Source organism: Camelus ferus, chromosome 11 (genome assembly GCF_009834535.1).
Source record: "Camelus ferus isolate YT-003-E chromosome 11, BCGSAC_Cfer_1.0, whole genome shotgun sequence".
NCBI lineage: Eukaryota > Metazoa > Chordata > Mammalia > Artiodactyla > Camelidae > Camelus > Camelus ferus.
Window position 1 is genome coordinate 14,704,620 of NC_045706.1, and position 20,419 is coordinate 14,725,038.

The 20,419-nt window shown below is 41.5% G+C and overlaps 1 protein-coding gene across 20 annotated transcripts in view; it reads left to right on the plus strand.

The window, feature by feature from the left end:
• ABLIM1 (actin binding LIM protein 1) overlaps positions 1 to 20,419 on the plus strand; it is a 282,491-nt gene that overhangs the window by 147,678 nt on the left and 114,394 nt on the right. For all 20 annotated transcript variants that reach the window (XM_032490845.1, XM_032490859.1, XM_014558211.2 and 17 more), the window contains 2 exons: positions 13,916 to 14,099; positions 17,670 to 17,779. In XM_032490845.1, the coding sequence (XP_032346736.1) occupies positions 13,916 to 14,099; positions 17,670 to 17,779 (294 nt within the window). The remainder of the gene's footprint in view (positions 1 to 13,915; positions 14,100 to 17,669; positions 17,780 to 20,419) is intronic.

The following is a 20,419-nucleotide window of genomic DNA, read 5'->3' on the forward strand; positions in this document are numbered from 1 at the left end:
AGCTCTTCATTCCAATATGTGACTGATGCCCTTCTCCACTTCCTTTGGGTCTCTTCTCAAATGTCACTTATCAATGAGACCATCTTTGACACCATCTAATATGTATAGATGTGTATCTGTGTGTGTTTACATTTGTATGTATTTATATACAATTTAAGTTATGTCTGGTTTGCTGCCTGTCTCCACCTGCTAGGCTGTAGGCACCAACAGGGTTTGTACAGCAGCCCTTAGAAAACAGCCTAGCTTACATCAGGCACTCAGTAATGTTTGCTGAATGAATGAATGAAATGTTGATCATCAATTGATATACTAATTATAGATTATTATTTCCAAATTATTAAATCCAGGTTACCCAGACTTGATTTCAATCAATGTCATCCCAAGTGTGGGAAGGAGAAAATTATTTTTGTGGTTCCCAGACAGACCATTTCTCACACAGTGAAAAAAAAATTCTCTTCAATCTTTTTTTCAATCCCAATTTTATGAAGCAAAGATCTTTAAAACAAAAAGAGAACAGCTGTCAGGCCCAGGGCCTTGATCAGGCAATGATATCACAGCTCTAATTGAATTACATGACTTAAATATTTATTTCTACAGAAGCTTTAGGGGAGGTGGCACTGAATGTTTTGATTTGTGGTAGTGGTGTACATTTGCCTTTTATAAAAATTATACTCAATGAAAGTGAGCTGATTTTTTTAAAGGCATTAAGGAAACAATAGATAGATCCAAAACTGTCCACCAAACAATGAAGGTGGTACATGAGTGAAATTGGGGAAGTTTGGGGAACACTGATGCGGATAGTAGGCTTGGATTTGCATCTGAAGTGATGAGGCGGTTTTTAGTCATAGTCTTGGGACTCAAATGTTATACTCTATCATAACCATGACATCTACCCAAAAAAAGAATAACTTATTTATGTAAATGTAGTCAAACTCTTTAACTGTTATGGTGAAATTCATCTGCCACTACTTTTTTGAATTTGTAAATTTGGGTTGCAGTTTGAAAAATATCCTGTAAGAACTGACTCTAGCTTGGTCCCTTTTTTTCCTTTTATTCAATCTGAGAAGGGATTTTGATAGTGTCTGGAGAGGTATTACCTACTGAGTGACGGCTAGAGGGCAAAGTAGAATTCCTGTTGGAATTCCTCCTTGGTTGATAAAATCAACCAATTCACAAATCTGATAAGCCCTAAAACCTTCTTATCCACATTAAACCCAGGCAGATGGACTTGAGTCACCTTTCCCTGTGATGGAAGTGGCACTTGTGGGGTAACTTCAAGTGTCTGTGATTCAAATAAACTTTTTCTCAGCCTTTGCCCATAGGTCGCCCGTTGTCTCATCACCTGCCTTGAATAGCCTGTGCAACAGGGCTGCTGAGTGGTTCTTGGAAAGAATATTTACACTGCATTGAAGAACCAGGGGTAGCCTTTCTGCTGTGCCTGGAAGCTTCTAAAACTCTGGGTCTCTCTTTATTCACTGAACCTTTTGTGAGAAGTAGGGAGGACCTCAATAGATACAATGTGTCAGGAGACATGTACATGGTACGAAAGCTACCTGGAGAGGCATTAAACTTGTCACACCCGTTAGGGTAGAGTTTGTAAAGTGTGGTCTGAGAAGCACCTACCCCAGAGTAACTGTGATGCTGGTTAACCATTCAGATTCTGGGTCTCATCCCGGTCTCCCTTATCAGCATCTCAGTGGTCAGGGTCTAGCATTTCCAACCAGCTCTCCAAGTATTAAGCTCACCAAACTGAGAACCACTGCTTTGTTGGACATGGACTTTGAATTGGTGGTGGGATGATGATGGGGATAGTATATCAGTAGCCTGTTCAGAACCACCTGGATAAGAATTCTCTGGTCATGGCCCTTCATGGCCTATGAAATTACCAGGAATTGGGTTTTTCTTTAGAACAGCCTCGTTAAATATAGAATTTAGGTACAAAATGTTCAGCTAAATGGTAGATATTAAAATTTATGCTCTAAACATACCTGACTAGTAATACGGAGATAGGAAAAGTCATGGTATGGAGATATGTCCTATGAAATTCTGAATGGGACCAAAGAAGCAAGGATATAGAACTCCTTGTTATACAATTTATCTGCACCCATCAGGTCAAAACTGAAAACTGAAGCCAAATAGCTATCAGTGATGAAAACCCTGGCTACCCTGTAGAGTGTACTATAAGTGCTGAGCATAAACAGTAACATTTTTATTATTATTCAACAGATTTTTTTTCAAGTGCCAAGGCACTGGAGAATGAATCATATGTGATTAGGTTGCACATATAAGTTAGACATGAACTCTGCCTTTATAGAGATAAGCCATAGACTGAAGGTTTGTGTCCTCCCCACCACCAAATTCATATGTTGAAACCCAATCTCCAGTGTAATGATATTAGGGAGCGGGGCCTTTGGAAGGTGATTAGGTCATGAGGGTGGAGCCCTCATGAATGGGATCAGTGCCCTTATAAAAGAGACCCTGGAGAGCTCCTCACCCCTTCTGCCACACAAGGACCCAGCGAGAAGATGGCTCTCTGAAGCAAGTGCTCTCTCACCAGACACCAAATCTGCTGGCAACTTGATCTTGGACTTCACAGTCTCCAGAACTGTGAGAAATAAATTTCTATTGTTTATAAGCCACCCAGTCTGCGGCATTCTCTCATAGCAGCCTGAATGGACTAAGACAGGATATCAATCAGACACTAAAATCATCATACAAATATGACTTACCAGCTGTGATAGGTGCAATAAGGGGAAAATGAAAAGAGCTGCCTGAGCAAAACTGTGAACTTGTAACAGGAGGATCCTGGTGTGTTTGTGGTGGGGGGGATGGGCAGGTGGTCAGAAAAGGCCTCCGCACCCCCACCCCGACCTCTACCTCTCCAGGAAGAGAAGTTTGAGCTGCCATGTCAAGGATAAAAATACAATAGCCACTTAACTTCTCGTTGTAGTAAAAGTCAACTAAATGGACTTCATTATTCCCGGGAGCAGATTTGCATTCTTTTCTTACTAAAGGTCACTTTGGTTTTGCATAAGTCACCCTGGGACTATTGACACTTGATGGCCTTCAAATGTTTACCATATGAAATGTATACAGTGTCTGTCATCTCTCCATTGACTGTGCTGGGCTGTGGAGGGTTGGTAGGTTTATATAACATGGTACCTGCCCCTGAAGAGCATGTGCCACACTGGTGGCAAGCAGTGTGCTTACTAGTAGAGCCATGGCTGGCAGCAGGACAGGTGCAGGTGAGAGGTCCAGAGCCCAGGTGCCGTGAGTCAGAGTCTACAGAGACCACCTGGAGCTCAGTGGTCCAGGGATGTTGCCAAGGAGGGCAAGATGTGATAAAGCATGAATGCTCCAGAAAACACAATAACCTTCCCAGGACAGGGAAGGGGGAGCGTATGTCATGGTCAGGGGAAGGGGCTGCCTTGTTCAGGGTCGTGGTTGGTGAAGTCAGGGGTGCAACTAGACTTGACACTGGCCTTCATTTGGGCAAGCAAGCTTGCTTCCTGTGCGAAATGAATGGAACTATAAAGTTCCTACTGTCATTTGAAAGATGGCATTTTAAACATTAATTAGATTAACTTTTTTCCTTTTCAAAAATGGAAATGGTATTATATGTTATTTATAGCCACATAGTTTTAAAAAGACTTCTGAACACTGGATGTCTCTGGAAAATTTTAAAAATCAGATCATGTGGGCCCTTCCCTTGAGGTAGTATTGGCAGAAATACTCATACAGAGTTTTGTTAGAAGGTGTGGAAAATGCTACCTTATGATAGCTTTTAAAAGTCCCTTGGCCTCTGTAATGGTCAATCCATCAACACAGCCATGAACATCAAAATTATTTTTAGAGTGTTCATCTAAAATTATCAGAAAATTCAGTTTGCAATTTCTACTAATGTCAATGAATTGCAATATATTTTTCAAGATTTCATTTTTAAAGATTGGATTCTGTGAAATGGCTTGGGAAAAACATCCCATTTTCAATAGTACTTTCCATTTTTGCTGTCTTAGGGTTTGTAAGATGCTTACCAGATCAGGATCATTCCATGTGGAATATGTGTATAAAATGCAAGGATTTTTAGGGAGTAAAATGGATGGAAATTGAGGGGTGGGAGGTTGGATACACAGATTAAGTGTTTTCTGTGTTTAGATAGTTGTTTTAGAGGTAAAATTGTATTACCTAATTTATATGCTATAAGAACTAACTCTTTATGTTTATATCTCATTTCCAAAAATGAAAGTTTAGGTAGTGGTAAAATGATAAATTTGATGCTCTCTTCATTACAATGTAATCCCTGTGACTTGATCTAGGTATATGGGTCAAGAAAGTAACATTATCACATTGTCCATGTCCAAAAGGATAAGTGAGCTTGCTATCCTGGATAGAAAGGCCATTTATTGTATCATAATTATGTTCTAACCATAGATACAGTACAGCCTCTTTCAGGAGCCTGTTCTCATTTGTAATCACCTCTGTGGTTATAACCATAAGCTTATCTAACCTACATCTCTTGGTACATGTAAAGCAAACTTTCCCCTAGTTTGTGCTTCAGATGGAAAAAAGCTGATTACTGATTTCCTTAAAATAACCTAGCATACACTTAAAGAACCATTATTACCTGACCTCTTTTTCTTTGGCCTAATCGCAATTCCATCTACTTTTTTTCCCTTAGTGTTCTCTCCCAGCCCTTTAATTATTCCTGCTGCTACCCTGTGACCCCATTCTAGTTTCTTCTAAATCACAGAGCCCTTAACGGGCCGCAGTCTCATTCTGTATAATCAGGGCCCTCTTGGTATTGCTGAACACAAGGCAGAACATAGTCTGACCCTACACATAGCACATGTGAATTGAAACAGTCTCTAGAGATGTCGAGACAGTCAGTTTCAGTTACGAAGGAAGTTCAGAGTCTTAAAAGACGCAGGAAGTTGAGAGGGGATGGAGCCACCACCTGGGCACTGCTATCTGGATGCCAATTAGATACTTTCAGAAGCAAAGACAGGATTACTGGCTCTTCCTTTCTGCTGTGCCAGAGCAACTTGGGTCCACCCACACTGTCCAGACACCAGCGCAGTTTAAAGCAATAAGAAATAGGAGGAAAGTGGCAGTAAGTTTCCATCTCTCTAAGTATTGCGGAAGATATAAAATAGCAGAAGAAGTGGTTTTTGCATTCAGTAAGCTTGCAGTTGAGATAAGGAGAAAATCATAAGGGCAGTGTAAGGTACAAGGCAACATATATGAAGAGTCAAATGTCAGTAACTGTTCTGAGCCCGGAGGAAGCAGAGCCAGAGGGGCCTGGGGGAGGCCATCAGCTTCATCACAAGGTCACACCTGAGTGGGGCCAGAGAGGCTAGCTGGGGTTGGCTTGGGCATCGGCAGTAGGTGAGAGGATGTGTCTGTCCGGCAGGGGGATGGCAGGGTCAGTTTGACTGGAGTAAAGCACTGGTGGTCAGGAAGAGCCACGTGGGTATTTGGTAGATCCGGGGCCTTAGATGCAATGTCAAAGCCTTTGCAGAGTGAAGCAGGAGGTCTGTACTGTATTAATTTGGGGAGGGGTGCAGGGTAGATTGGGTGGGAGAAACAGGAGAAAGAGAGCCCATTAGGAGGGTTAATAGACCCTGTGCTACCTGCTCTTTGTGGTTGCTGGTAAAAATGGTAATGCATCTGTGCCCTTATCTGCTTTCTGCAGGGTCAGCTTATAGGCATGCATAGAACTCTCACTGAGGCCGTGTCCTTGGCGTCTGGGGTTCATAAAAGGCAAAGATACACGACCCAGCTCTTTCTGGGGACTGAAGAGGGGAAAGGAAGAGGAGAAAATATAGATCTTAAATTTTACCTGTGGGCCCCAAATTCAAATGGGTGGCCTAGTTTGAGATCAGCTTACCTGGGACACACAGGTAAGGTCCTTATAAGTCTCAGCAGGCTTCCATTTCTTCCTTGTGCATATTTCCAGCATTAATGCGTGATAGTTCCTGATCACTAAGTAATCTATGCTATCACAGAAGACTTTAATACTTATTTTGTGTCATGGCCTAAAAACAAAACAAAACAGTGCATTGAGTGAGGGATGTTATTCTGGGTGATATCGTTGTTACTTGAGCTGGTTATAATTAATGTCATTTGTACACAAATTTCCACAGCAAGCGTTAAAAACAAACTATGTAGCCAAAGACTTCATTAATAAAAGAGGTTCCTAAATGATTCCTTTTCAACCAAGGCTCTTTACTGATTATTGCAAACTCAAGCTCTGAATTACTACAACCCCTCAAATGCTTGGCTTTGGGGGCTCATTTTGCCATCTGGTTGGACTCCTAACTATCTTTTTCCCCAGAAGTGATCATTGGTTTTGATGGGCATTTAGGAGTTAATGTGAAAAACTATTTAAATATGTTTTTGAGTCTTAGTGTTTGTTTTCAGGATGATGCATTAGCAAACAGTTATTTTTGGTGGGAGCTGCCCCCTCATATTATTGTTTATGAGTCTCTGTTCAGCTATTTTGAGCTCTGGGCTACAGCACAGAGTATTTCTTAACTACAGTGTGTGGTACTTTCAAACACACTGCTCTGGGTTTCAGAGCAAAATCTGATTCAACGAGACCCCGCACTGTAACAGAATTGGAGGTGGTTTGGAAAGATGCTCTGTCAGAGTCTACCTCTGTATTTTCTGTGAGGAAATGAATAGAGTAACGAATTTAGTTGCAGTAGAGGTTGGAGGAAGAGGATGGGAGGTATTTGGTATTCACAGTGCGAATTCGCTGACAAAGTGTTTGCCAGTTCCGTACCTGGCATCTCTCCCACCCCCAGCTCCAGGGCATGGCAGCCTGGGAGGAGGCAGGGTGGTGCTGGCCCAGGCAGGGCAGAACAGAGTTTTTAATTGTAAAGGAGAAATTCTAGAGGACATGGCCCTTTGAGGATGTGGAGAAAAGGAAACCCTTGTGCACCTTTGCTGGGAATATAAATTGGTGCAGCCACTAACGAAAACAGTATGGAGGTTCCTCAAAAAGTTAAAAATAGATCTACCATATGATGCAACAATCCCACTCCTAAGTATTTATCCAAAGAAAACAAAAACACTAATTAGAAAAGATCTATGCACCCCCATGTTCATTGCAGCATTATTTACAATAGCCAAGATGTGGAAGCAGCCTAACTGCCCATCAATAGATGACTAGATAAAGATGTGGTGTATATATACAATGAAAATTACTCAGCCATAAAAAAGAATGAGATCTTGCCACTTGCAACAATATAGATGGACCTAGATGGTGTTATGCTAAGTGAAATAAGTCAGAGAGGGACAAATGCTATATGATCTCACATGTGGAATCTAAAAAAACAAAACAAATGAACAAATGTAACAAAACAGAGTCATAGATACAGAGAACAAATAGGTGGATGCCAAGGGGTAGGGAAGGAAGAGAGACATAGATGAGGGAGATTAAGAGGTACAAACTTGCAGTTGGAAAATAAATGCATCACCAGTATGAACTGTATAGTGGGGGGAATAGAGTCAATAATTATGTCATATCTGTGTATGGTGACAAATAGTAACTAGACTTACTGTGGTGATCATTTTGAAAGGTATAGAAATATCAAATCACTATGTCGTATACCAGAAGCTAACACAGTGTTGTAGGTCAATTATACTTCAAAAACAAACAAACAAACAAATTAATAGAAAAAGAGATCAGATTTGTGGTTAACAGAGGTGGGGGTGGGGGATGGGGAATTGGACGAAGATAGTCAAACTCCCAGTTATATAATAAATGAGTATTAGGGATGCAATGTACAACATAATAAATATGATTAACACTGCTGTATGTTATATATGAAAGTTGTTACCGGGGTAAATCCTAGGAGTTCTCATCACAATGAAAAAAACATGTCTATTTCTTTAGTTTTCTATCTATATGAGATGATGGATGTTCACTAAACTGATGATAATCACTGCATGATGTATACAAGTCAAATCATTATGCTGTACACCTTAAACTTATACAGTGCTGTATCTCAGTCCTGTAAAAATAAAACTGGAATAAAAAATAAAAATAATGTAAAAAAATGAGGGAGAAAGGTAGGGATGGAGGGAGGAAAGGAAGGAAGGAAGAAAGCAAGAAAAAAAGAATGAAAAGAAAGAAAAAAAAGTAGAAAGAGAGGGAAAGAAAGAAAAGAAGGAAGGAAGGAAGGGAGGGAGGGAGAGGGAGACAGAGGAAGGGAGAGGGAGACAGAGTAAGGGAGAGAGAGAGAGAGAGAGAAAGAAAATAAAGAAAGGAAGGAAGGAAGAAAGAATAGAGAAAAGAAAGAAAAAGCAAGGCAGGTGCATGGCCATCATCACCAGAAATGAGCAGGTGTAACCCAGACCCTGCCGCTTCACTGGGGCAAGTTCAGAAGGGCTCCTTGTGCCCTGTGATGGGCTGACCAGTTGGCTGAGTGCTAGACCACAAAACCAGCACCTGCCCTAGAAAAGAGAAGAAAGGACCCACCTAAGGCTCCCGGCTCCCAATTAGAATTCTTATGTTGCTCAAAACTAAATTGAAGACGTCGATCACATTCGCTTAACATCCCTCCCTCTCTTGCTGGAATGAATTGGTTAAAACACCAATACGAGCAGCAGAAATGTTCCGTCTCCTGATCTAGATGAAGAAAATGTCTCTTGCATTTTACCCCCAAGCAACCTTTGGGCAGAGTTTAAAGTGTTACCTATTCTCCTAAATTTTCTGGCAATATGAACGAATTGACAGATGGAATGTCACTGAAATTAACTTGTTGCAACACAAAATGTAACTGCTGTTGAAGAAATAGTTGCTACTACAACCCTGTTGATGCCACTAAAATACTATTCAAGTTTCACCCTTACTTGACACCTCTATACTTTGTTCCCCTCCTGTTCCTTGGTATTTTTACAACACAGGCAGCTCCTGTTACCTTTTTTTAAAAAGATTTAAGATTTTAAACTGTGCTGTTACTAATCTCACAACTTTCATGTAAAATTGCTTTGATGCACATATTCCTACTTAGCTAGTTAATGGTATTCACTGGTTTGTAGAGAAAGAATTCAAGGATGTAACATCAAGAAACATGGCTTGTGGTCATGTTTTAGTGATAGCAAAGCAGGCAAGATTCAGGGGGGGCCTTGTGTGGGACATGTTATAAATTGATCATCAAGAAGAAAGCAATTAATCTCTTTCACTGGCAACTCTATTTTTTTTTTATGAAAGGAATCCATGCTTTTCCTTGGACATATGTTAACTTTCAACTAAAGCAGTGGCAAATGGATCATCCAAAGTTAAAAATCTAAATATATCCTACTGAAGGTCGACCTTACTAATTGAGATTGTGTGATCATTTGGATCGGAAAGTTTTGCTTTGTGCCACCAGTTCAAGGTGTTTGCTAAGCTGTTAATATAAAACAGGCTAAGCCTTTTTTTAAAAAAGTTTTTAGATGTTCACCTTTAGCTATTTTTAGAGAAAAAGAGTAACCCTTTTGTCAAAGAGTAATTTTCAAGAAGTTAAATACACGACTCTCATCCAGATATAGAATGAGTGTGTACCAAAGATTAATTCAGCTTACTGAGGAGTGAACCAGGAGGATCTAAAGCTAGTTCAAAGGAGAACCAAGGGAATGGGTTCAAAGGCACCTAAGAAAGAATGGGGGGGTAAGATGGCAGGCTTACATATGAAACTGATCAGCAGTCAAGCAGGACAACAAACCTAGACAGAAATCATCTGCATATCTCCTGGATAAGAATCTACAAGTTACAGTGAACTTTCAAAGTCTAGGCTTCAATCAGTAGTTCAGAGCTTGTCAAACACAGATCCAGTGCCCTGGGTCACAGAATAATTCTGTGTCAGCTGTTAATACTCCAGCACGACACTAATAGAATCATCTTCTTTCCCATACCTTGTTTACAAGTTTCAGATAATTTTCTTTGACATCTTACTATGAAAGTGAACTTCTGCTTATATGGACACCAAGAATAGTCGAGTTCATAGAGACAGAGTTGCCAGGGGCTGGGGGCAGGTGGGGAGAATGGGGAGTTACTGTTTTATGGGTACAGAGTTTCAGTTTTACAAGATGAAAAATGTTCTGTGGATGCGTCGTGGTGATGGTTGCACAACTACGGGAATGTACTTAAAGTCACTGAACTGTACACAAAAGTGGTTAAGATGGGCAATTTTATGTTATGTGTGTTTGAAAAAAATTAATTTTTAAAAGTGAGCTGACACATAGGTATGTAAAGAAAAAGTTAATAATTCTTCATCCTGCTGAGGTAACCTATTTAATAACCCTCTGTGTTAACTCATTTTTCCTTGTTTGTAAAAACATAAGTAGACTTTTTTTTCACTTTTTAAAAATTTTATTGATAAGATATATATAACATAGAATTTATCATTTTAACTATTTTTTTACCCTAAAGTTCTTGGAAGAGGAAGTTTATTTTTAAAGTTTATTTAAAGTTTATTCTAGGAAGAGCAACTTATTGAGAGATAAAAAAGTTTTAAAATATACATATATGTACTCTTCATTGTTTCTAAGAATAGTTTAGAGCTTTAGCTTTTTAAACTTACATAGTTATCAAAGGAATAAAACCAACCACAAAATAAGAATCAACAGAATGCAGCAATCCATTTATAAAGGACAGTCAAATGTGCTTACACATATTAAAAAAAACCAATCATCTAAGTTGTAAATAATAAAAAAAAAATAGGATTGTTAACATTCTTTGTGACCTATGCCCTTTTCACAGGCCTCTGGGTTGTAAATATGTTGATCTTATCCATTCTTTTCAATACCAGCTCCGCAGACTGGACACACAGCAATTTATTCAACTTTTGCTCTACTGATCCAAATTTCATTTGTTTCTGTGTTGTTTCTTTTTTTGCCAGTACAAACACTGTTATAATAAATCTGTTTTAACATGGAAGAGTGATGCTGAAGGCCAGGACCTTGACAACAAGAAGGCGGAAGAGGGAGTGGATCAAGGAAATGGTTTTAGGGGGGAAATGGATTGGATTTAGGGGCCAGTTGAAAATTTTGGTGTGAGAGTGGAGAGATGCATAGTTGATACCATTTTATTGAAAGAGGGATTAGAAGATGAATAACAGAAGGCTTTAGAAGAGATGATAGGAGCTGAGAGGGTAGGGTTTGTTTCGAAAATGCTGTGTTGGAGACAGGCATGCTGTCTGTGCCCAGCCTGGGGAAGATGTCACAGATAAAGGCATTGATTTGAGAATCCTTTGCACAAAAGTCAAAGTTGAAGCTATAAGAGTGGATGAGATCTGATCCCAGGGAGGCCTTATATTCTAGAGGAAGGAGGTGACATCCAGGGGAGTTACCTGCGTTCAAGGGTCTGGCCGAGGAGACTGAGAAGTTGTGGAGGAGGAAGGAATAGGTGAGTAAAGCCTGGAGAGGCAAAAGAGGGAAGAGTCTGAAATGATGTCCCAACTGGCCCTTCCTTAGGAAATGTAGTAGTGTTAAGTACTTTCAGGCCCGAGCAGTAGACTTTCCCTCTCACTGCTTGCTGTGTGTGCCCTCCAAGAACCTTGCTTCTGTCAGTGTTTTCTTCAAAGGCTGGTTTCCTGTGTGTAAACCACTGGTAACAATGGTATGGTTTGGTAAGCCAATTTGGGCCACTGCTTTGAATTTAAGGACTAAGCCAAATCAAATTGCAAAAGGGCACAGTTTGATTACAGTTCGGCATCTCTCAACAGGTAGTTACGAAATCATTTTTTAAAGCTGTATCAGGTTCAAACAAACTAAGACTTTATTATTAAAGGAGAGCACATGTTAGTTTCACAAAACCATGTGAACTAGAGAGGCTGCAGAGACACCCTAAGGAAGCAGTAAACACAGGATTTCTAAAACACTTAGAATTATATCTGAAACTCTCTCAACAACCTCTATTAGCATTAAGATTACCCTATTGCCACGAGATCTTTTTATAAAGGAGCTGTGAATTTTTAAGCCTACCCTTGGTGATTGGAGGAGAGACTAAAGGAATACTAGCAATCCAAATGCATGGTTTTGTCATCTCTCGTGGTTTTGAGAAATAACCAGTTTCGGAAGAGCAGTTGGATTGCTGGAACCACTTGATGCCCCCGAGGAGTGAAATCGGTGGGCATCTTGCCACGTTTGAGGCTGGATTTAGCTTAATTCAAAACTTGGTTCCAGTATTACTTTTGATACCATGGTTGGAGGTTCGTAACGACAAATCAAAAGAAGTTCATGATAAGGAGGATTCTTACCCATAAAGTGCTTTGTCATCTTGTGGGAAAATCAAAAATACTTAGAAAAATATGGAAGGAAAATCTCTGACATGTTCTGTGACCCTCAGAATTGTGTTTGTTGAAGTGGAAGGAATTTGCTGTTAGAGTGAGGTCAATCCATACTGGAGACCCCTCAACCCACAGGACCCACTTGGTAAGGAAGAAGCAGGGGTGAGAACAGTGGGCACCCTGGCAGGTTAGGGAGGCAGCAGGTGGTGAATGAGCTCTTCTCCAGGTAATGTGGTCACGGTCGTATTTATAAGGTGGTCATTTTGAGGCATGATGGACTCAGGCCATCATCTTGGGTTACTTGATTGCAGATTGCAGAGAAGGAGGTCATAGCTGTGGAGTGTTGATTTCAACAAAGACAGATGAAGCTTTCCACAGTGGAAAGCTTCTTGTGGATCCAATGTCACCTTGAATATCTTTAATAGTTTGCAGTTAGTCGAGACTACCACCTGAGGGTAGGGGAGTAAGATTCCAGCAGAATCTTATTGTGCTTAACACTAGTTCATCTAGATGCGTTCATGAGTCATGGGAACTTAGAGGAGCCCTGGACGTGTCCTAGTAGGTCTGTGTGAAAGCAACTTCGTGACTGAACTCACCTCGTCCCTAAGCGCTAAGTGCCTATTCCAGCGGCTTTCGAGAATAATCCAGAAGAATCCCAGATTCTTTGCCTCAGGCCCTTAATTGTATAGGAGTCATCCAGCCTTGGGAATAGAGAGGTTAAGATTGGAGATTTCCAGCTTCGGTGTTGTTTCCCAGTCATTTGGCAGTGGAAAAGCCTTCCTGTCAGGGGCTGCCTTTGGTTTTATTTTTGGACGAGTTGCTGTGTTCTGCTCTGGACTTGTCTGAACACATAGACCCGGCCCAAGCTGCTGGCACCCCAGGACGTGTTATTTTCACACCATCTCCATAATTCACAGCTCACAGTTTTGAAAGAGACGCCAAAATCCAGACACAGCAAAGCAGGCTCTTTTGCATGTCCTGAGGTCCTGAACGACGGTTTTATCTTGAACATATTCCCTTTTCTTTCCTCTTTTGCCTGTTCATTTCTCTCTCTCTCTCTCTCTGTAGCATATAAATAATGGGCTTATCCTATTTACCGCACAAAGAGAAAATTAAACATCTGACTTTTTTAGAACTGTGGCGAATTATTTCCAGAGTGTGAAAAAATAGACACTGGACATTTCTGCTCCTGCTTTTGGTACAGTGGGAATTTATTACTCAGCTCAGTACTGGTTTTGGCCTGAACCAAGCAGTTGAGTGGGCCAGCAGTGGGTACCTTTCCCAAATAGCACTGCCAGGGACCGTCTTGTTCTTATTTGAGACAGCATGAACCAAAGGTATCTTTCCATCAAAGACTGGTCATCTCTGAATCTTAGACATATCACAAAAGCTTTTGAGACCTAGCCAGTGGATTTTACTTGCATGAGATATTGCATAGCTCCCAAAGGGAAGGAAAACAAAATGGGAGGGAGGCAAGGGAGAACTCAGAGCCCAACAATAAATAGCTCTTTGTCCTAGTCCCCTCCCCGAACCCCAGACCGCTGAGATCATAGAGTAAGTTAGCAGCACGCAGTAGAAGGCACCACTGCCCAGCAGCTTGGCAGATGGTGACCAGATGTGAACTTGTCTGTCCACAGTGTGCGGCTGTGACCTGGCCCAGGGGGGCTTCTTCATCAAGAATGGGGAGTATCTCTGCACCCTGGACTACCAGAGGATGTACGGGACACGGTGCCACGGCTGTGGGGAGTTCGTAGAAGGAGAGGTGGTGACCGCCCTGGGCAAGACCTACCACCCCAACTGCTTCGCTTGTACGATCTGCAAGTAAGTGTGGCTCCTCCCAGCGCAGAAGCACCAGGCTCTGCTGTCAAAGCTCAGGATGTGCGCATTTGTCTTGAGTTGTACTTAGTCTTCAAATACTCTCTGATGCATCTTTAGATGTTTTTATTTTCCTCTCAGGCTTAGTCAAAAAGTAATTGCATTGGGAACCTGTATGTGATGTGCTCTAACTAAATAATGTGACTGATTTTAAGGGGCTCGAAACCATGTCTGAAAGCAGCTCTAGGTCTGGAAACATTTTGAGCAGTGGAAGCATTGGAGGAAATGGCATAAATACTTGGAAAGACGAAGCTTATTCAAAAAGTTTCGGGTGTGGGTGTGTAACATAGCCTTTGTTTGCTCCATAGACAGAGTGAGCAAACTGCCCAAGGGGCCAAGTCAGACCCAGTACCTGTTTCATAAATAAAGTTTTATTGGAACACAGCCATGCCCGTTTGTTTACATAGTGTCTGTGGCTGCTTGCAAGTGACGGTGGCTAGGTCGAGTGGTTGTGACAGAAACCTTGTGATCCACAAAGTCTAACAAAAATATTTACAATCTGATCTTTCAAGGGGAAAGTCTGCTCACCCCTCCTTTCTAGGCATCTCTCAGCCACCAAGGTTACATCTTTACCGCACAAAGCAGCATGGTTAAAATGATCGGTCAGAGAGAAGAAGGAAAGTGTGTGAAGGGCGAGCAGAGGGGTGTGGTGGCTGTGTTGTTGTGTTTTGAGAGCCACACATGATAGCATTTACGACGGTTTGATTCCTGGAATGAGGAGGCTCATCAGTGAAGGATCAGCTCCTTAACTGACCCGAACCCACTGGGCAGTCCCCTGCCTTTGGAGTGGTATTGATTGTGTGCGTGCCATTTCTGCCTTTGTAAAAACTGCCGGTTCAGAGGAGGTGTTTTGTTTTGTTTTTCAGCACTTCATATTTCTAGGCCAGAGAAATGTAAACTCTGGAAGGGTACATTTCATGTGATAAATTTACAAGATGATACTCATGGATAAATCATAATAAAATTTAGGTGAAATATTCATAATAAAATTATGTTAGCAACTGTTTTATAGCTATTAACTCATCTCTCAATTATATATTAACTCATCTCTCAATTATATATTAAAAATTCTGGGTTAATGAGCTGAATTTTTTTTTGTATTTAATCAGAAGCAAAGTTTCCTCTTGACCTCTCCCTTTTCAGGCTGCAGTCCACAGCCTGGTTAAGACCCTGGGATGACATTCAGGAGACCCGAGTTCTAGTCTTGCTTCCTGGGCTGATTTGAGACCAAAGAACTAACTTTTTCAGGGCAATTGCTGAGTCTGTAAGATGCGAGGTTGTAAGTGGCTCCCCATACCGGGGTGGTCACTGGAATCCCCCAGGGAGGGCCTTTTTAAAAATACCCACTTTTACCCTTTCTTCCCCCAAACTCTCATGATGATTTAGTAGTTTCTAGAGGGTTACCAAGGATAATATGACTCAGCCCGGCTGGAAGGGCCTGGCCCAGGTAAACTCTGAGTCCTCCTGATCCTGGGCCTGAGAGATCATTGTTTAAAGTTGGAAACGACAAACAAACACTTACTAGCTCTAGCCATGTCCCCAGACATTTGAGCCAGCAGAGAGGTGCTGACTACTGCTCTAATGCTGATGCTAATTCTCCCTGAATCGGAGGCCTCCTCTACAGTTTACAGATTGCATTCATCCAGAACTTAATTTAACCCTCTGAGCAATTCTGTGAAGTCCATCAGGAGTTAGTAGCCCTACTCGTGAGTGACTCTGAGATTCAGAGTTTAAGGCATTTCCCCGTCCAGTTCTCTTTCTATTATGACATTAATGCAAATAACAGAAGGACGTGGACCCATGTGGGCAGAGGATGTAGGGAAGGGGGAAATGCTGAAGAGGGCGGTTTTTATAATAAAACTCGAAATTCGGAAGAACTGGCCCCATGCTGAGAGCTGGACTCTGGCTTGTCCCATGGTAGATCCGGGTGGAATTTAAGTCTAAAAACACAAGTTTGATCAGAGGCAGGGCCCGGACGAGGGTGCGGCACTCGTAGGGTGCACAGTCTGAAGGGATGCTCAGTCCCGTGTCGTGCAGCGCTCCTGAGAGCGAGGGCCTCCTCAAATGCTGCGCCCCAGGTGCCCAGCTGGCCTCACCTTAGTCCTCTCTCTGATCAGAGGCAAAGAACCTGTGCTCATTGTGTTTATGAACCCTTCACTCCCTGATGGCCTCCTTACAGAGCAGATTGGAGGCTGGTTCAGTTTTACTTAATGAGTGTGAGGCAATAAGTCCACTGACATCCACCAGAGTGTGACTTTGATTATTAAGACAGCAAGTTCTGAGATGGTGGACACCACCTGTAACTGCCTGTGGCTCCGTCTCCCTAGCTGGTCAATCCAGGCAACTCACTTAACCTCTCTGGGCCTTATCTGAGGAATGGAAAGGAACACAGCACCACGAGAGGAGAGATGACCACCTCAACTCAGCACTTATAAAATTTGGCGGCATGAGAGTTTGAAACTTTCCTTGATGACTGGCACCAAGCACATTTTTGAAGTTGTTTTAAGTCCCAGTTTACTACCTATGCATGCCTTCGTTAGGCAGCCGAAAGGCAACTTGAAGGAGAGTCAGCAGCTGTGAAAGTAAAACTCACGTCAAGAAGCTTGAATTTGTTCTTAAGTAATTGCTTCTGACTCAGATGTGTGGGGATGTTTTGCTTGCGAGTTTTAAAGTTCGTAATTGAAAAATCACACATTTGAAAACTCAAGTTGATGATTATTGGCAAATTGACCAATTGCGAGTAAGCAGTCATGGAAACTGTCATATAGCTATTAATTAATGACTTTTTTTAAAAAGATTTCTGCCCACTGAACTGGGAAGAGAAGAAACATAACATACCTGCAAAAGGCATTTTTTTTTTTTTTTGCATAGTGGACTGTCCTTGATGAATGTCTAGTGTGAAAGGAAATTGTCATCCTGAAAAGGAGCTAATATGAATTTTTAAACAGGTATTTGTAGCATTTTCGTATTTCTCTAAGTTGACGAGGGACTGGGTCCCTAGCACTGTGAGATATTCACTTCTTCCATTCAGATGTCCAGGACAAAGTCTAATTCAGCATAATTATCACATTAGGTCTAGGGAACTTAAAGAGTTAATGCTTGACCTTAACCAGTTCTCTTGGGGAGGGGCCTTACGCTTGAATAGGAATTTATGGCATTTAAAATGTTTCTTCATGAAAGCATTTCCATTTGTAAAATGGAAAATTTTACTGTGCACGCCCTGCCAGCTGACTTGTTGGAACATCCCTCCTCTAATGAGTGGAGGTAAATCGTTTCATTTTACTGTCTGGTTGCCCGTAGAAGCAATGAGTTCTCCTTTCTTCTCAAAATGAGGCACGTTTATTTGTCTGGACTGGATCCAGCTGGCTGGCTCAGTTAAGACTGCATTTCAGACGTTTTGGCTGGGGCTCCTCCAAGAACCAAATTGGCACCGGAGGGCAGCAATGCAGGAGGAGTGGGGGGAAAAGGAATGAAATTGCTGGAATAACCTTGAGGGCAATGTCGTTCTGTCTCCAGGCGCCCATTTCCACCCGGAGACCGAGTCACATTCAATGGGAGAGACTGCCTCTGCCAACTCTGTGCACAGCCGATGTCTTCCAGCCCTAAAGAAACCTCCTGCTCCAGCAGTAAGTGCCCCAGCCACCTGTCGACATGAATTCCTTCACACCTCAAAGGTAGCTTGGGCAGGTACCCTCCTTTTTGAGAAACTCTGGTAGCAGGAGCCAAGTGTAGTCCTCTCTAAGGCAATTTCAGTTCTAGAACCTGATGTGTGGAGAAGCCTTCACTAAAACCCATGCACTGAGAAGCGTCTCGTTTACTGAGAAAAGGCAAAAATAGAACTGGACCTCAAACTGTGCATTTTGATGGTAAACGAAGGAAAAAGAATTATTAAATGTTCCATCAGAAATGCCCCTCTCTAGTCATGGAGGTTAAGCTGTGAGAGCATCTGGTGGTGATGTGATTGATATCTCTGTGTGTTCAAAAAGCTATCCCCACTGTGCCTTGGACAAACATGGTGGTTTATACTTACCCTTACAGATAATTTTCTGAGTGCATACAACGTGCGTTGTTTGTTCACAGTGGAAACAGAGGTGTGAACAGAACATCCTTAGCATGGGATTTGTCATTGTTGATGCCAGGGGCTTGTCTGACCTGTAGGAATCCAAAGAAAACCAACTTTCCTCCAAATAAAAATAGTGACCAATTGCACTATTTCTTCTAGTAACTAACATTTGATAGGTCAGTTAATTCTGAAGTGAGAGGTACCAAGCACTAAGCAAGGAAGCTGTACCCCCATCTCTTTCCTGGGGCAGTGGGACGTGGACTAGAGGTTTGCCTCTTCTCCTGTGAATTTTGCTAGTCCTCGGGAGACCGGACACAGATGCCTGTAAGCCCTGCCAGTCTCAGCACATGAGAATGGGATAAGCTACTTCTGTTTGGAAGGAATTCTGTGTAATTTATAATGGTGATTCCAAATCTTCCTGCTAAAGTAGAATATTTATACCTGTTAAAAATAAGAATGTTATGACCAAAAACATTTCCATAGAAATTGGATTTTGACCATTGGGAGGAAAGAAGAAAATAAATGTATTAGTGCATCTTATTCAACATGCATGACCGGATCCTCAGCATGCGGATTTATATGCCCTCCTGGTAAATAAGAGTAACCTGGTAGGACAAAGGCTGCGAAACAGGGCACAATCCTAGACCCCTAGCAGAGTTTCAAGTTCTTCACTGTTCTTACCAACTCTGCTCCATGCAGGTCATTGGGAAGGTGGCCTGGGGTGTGAACAGACACCCCATCATTTACAAGGGCTTGCTCTGAAAGTACATTACCAAAAACTTTGAAGGAATTCTTCAGTCTAGTTAAGAAAGGATTTTATGAGTTCCCAGGATAGGATGGCAGCTGTAACAAAGGGTCCCATCCATAGGGCTGTAAGAAGAATGGCTGTGTCCTCAAATTCTATGGAGTCTTTACATACAACTGTCTTTCTTGGTAGGGAAATTGAGGTGCAGGAGTATACTCAAGGTCACACAAGCGACCCCGAAAATAAGGCAGGGATAGAGGCAGGTCTTCTGACTCCTGGTTTGGGGCTGTCTTTTTGTTTCCTCTAATACTCCTCATTGTTTGGTTTAAGAAAGAGAAGCTGGATATTTTTAAAGGCTTCCTGTCCATCTTGTGCATGCAGTTTGGGAAACTGTTTCCTAGCCACAGTTCCACCAAAATGGTTATTCCAATTTTTATTAAACATTTTTTGCTTTATATTTTCTATTTTATGCGACATAGTTGTTATGCACATAAAACAAATAAAAATTTTAAATGTAAAAATGTATCATACTCAAATTCATTACATTTCTAATACTCAATTTAACCATTACTGTTTATGTGCAAATTGTCAGACCAAATCAGATTTTCTCCCTGTTCCCAATGGATGAAATCCCTTTCCTCTGTGCAACTGCTTTGGTCAGAACATTTTTATTTTCAACAAGTACTTGTCTATTTGGATAAGTACTCAAATAGCATTTCTGGGGCATGTGGGTGTAGGTGTCTGTCAAAAAGAGAGCTCTTATATATAGATACACACATGCAAAATATCCAGATGAGGCAGGCACACAAATATAAAAGCAAAGGAGTTTTCAACAAGTTTCTGAAATTCATTGCAACATAATTAGAAAACACTCGGTTGTTCTTTGTAATTCTTTAAGAATTGCCCTACACTTTTAAACTATCCTGATTTTGATTCTTATTAAAATTTTTTTAACTTGGCAAAGCTTCCAAAAAAAAAAAAACTCTTCTTTGATAATGCTCACAAAATCGATGAAATATATCAGAGAGCCAAGGTCCTCTTTTTCCTTTGAAATATTCTTTCAAAAACGAGTTTGCTGTTCTGTGAACTGAAATTTTATTTACGTTCTGTGGCCGGTGTTCCATAATCGCAGAATAGCAGGGGGCGACAGTGTGAGAGGGAGAGAGGTGAAGCATGGCCAGCAGAAGCCAAGTCAGCGATGCGCTGAGAACTGACACAAGATAGTCTCCCGTTTGAGTTTCCTCAACAGAGATGCAGTTCCTATTTCAGCCGCTCAGGGGCGCCATGTCCGTCTTGCTCTGATTTAGGAAGAGCTCGCAGTGGGGTGCCTGTGATGTCTCAGGCTCTCTGCTTGGTGGTTCCTTCCACATTACAGTAATTCTTCCAACCTTTGTATCTGTTCTATTTTCTTTTTCAGACATTCACATAGTACTCACCATAATCGGGAGCTGGTCTACA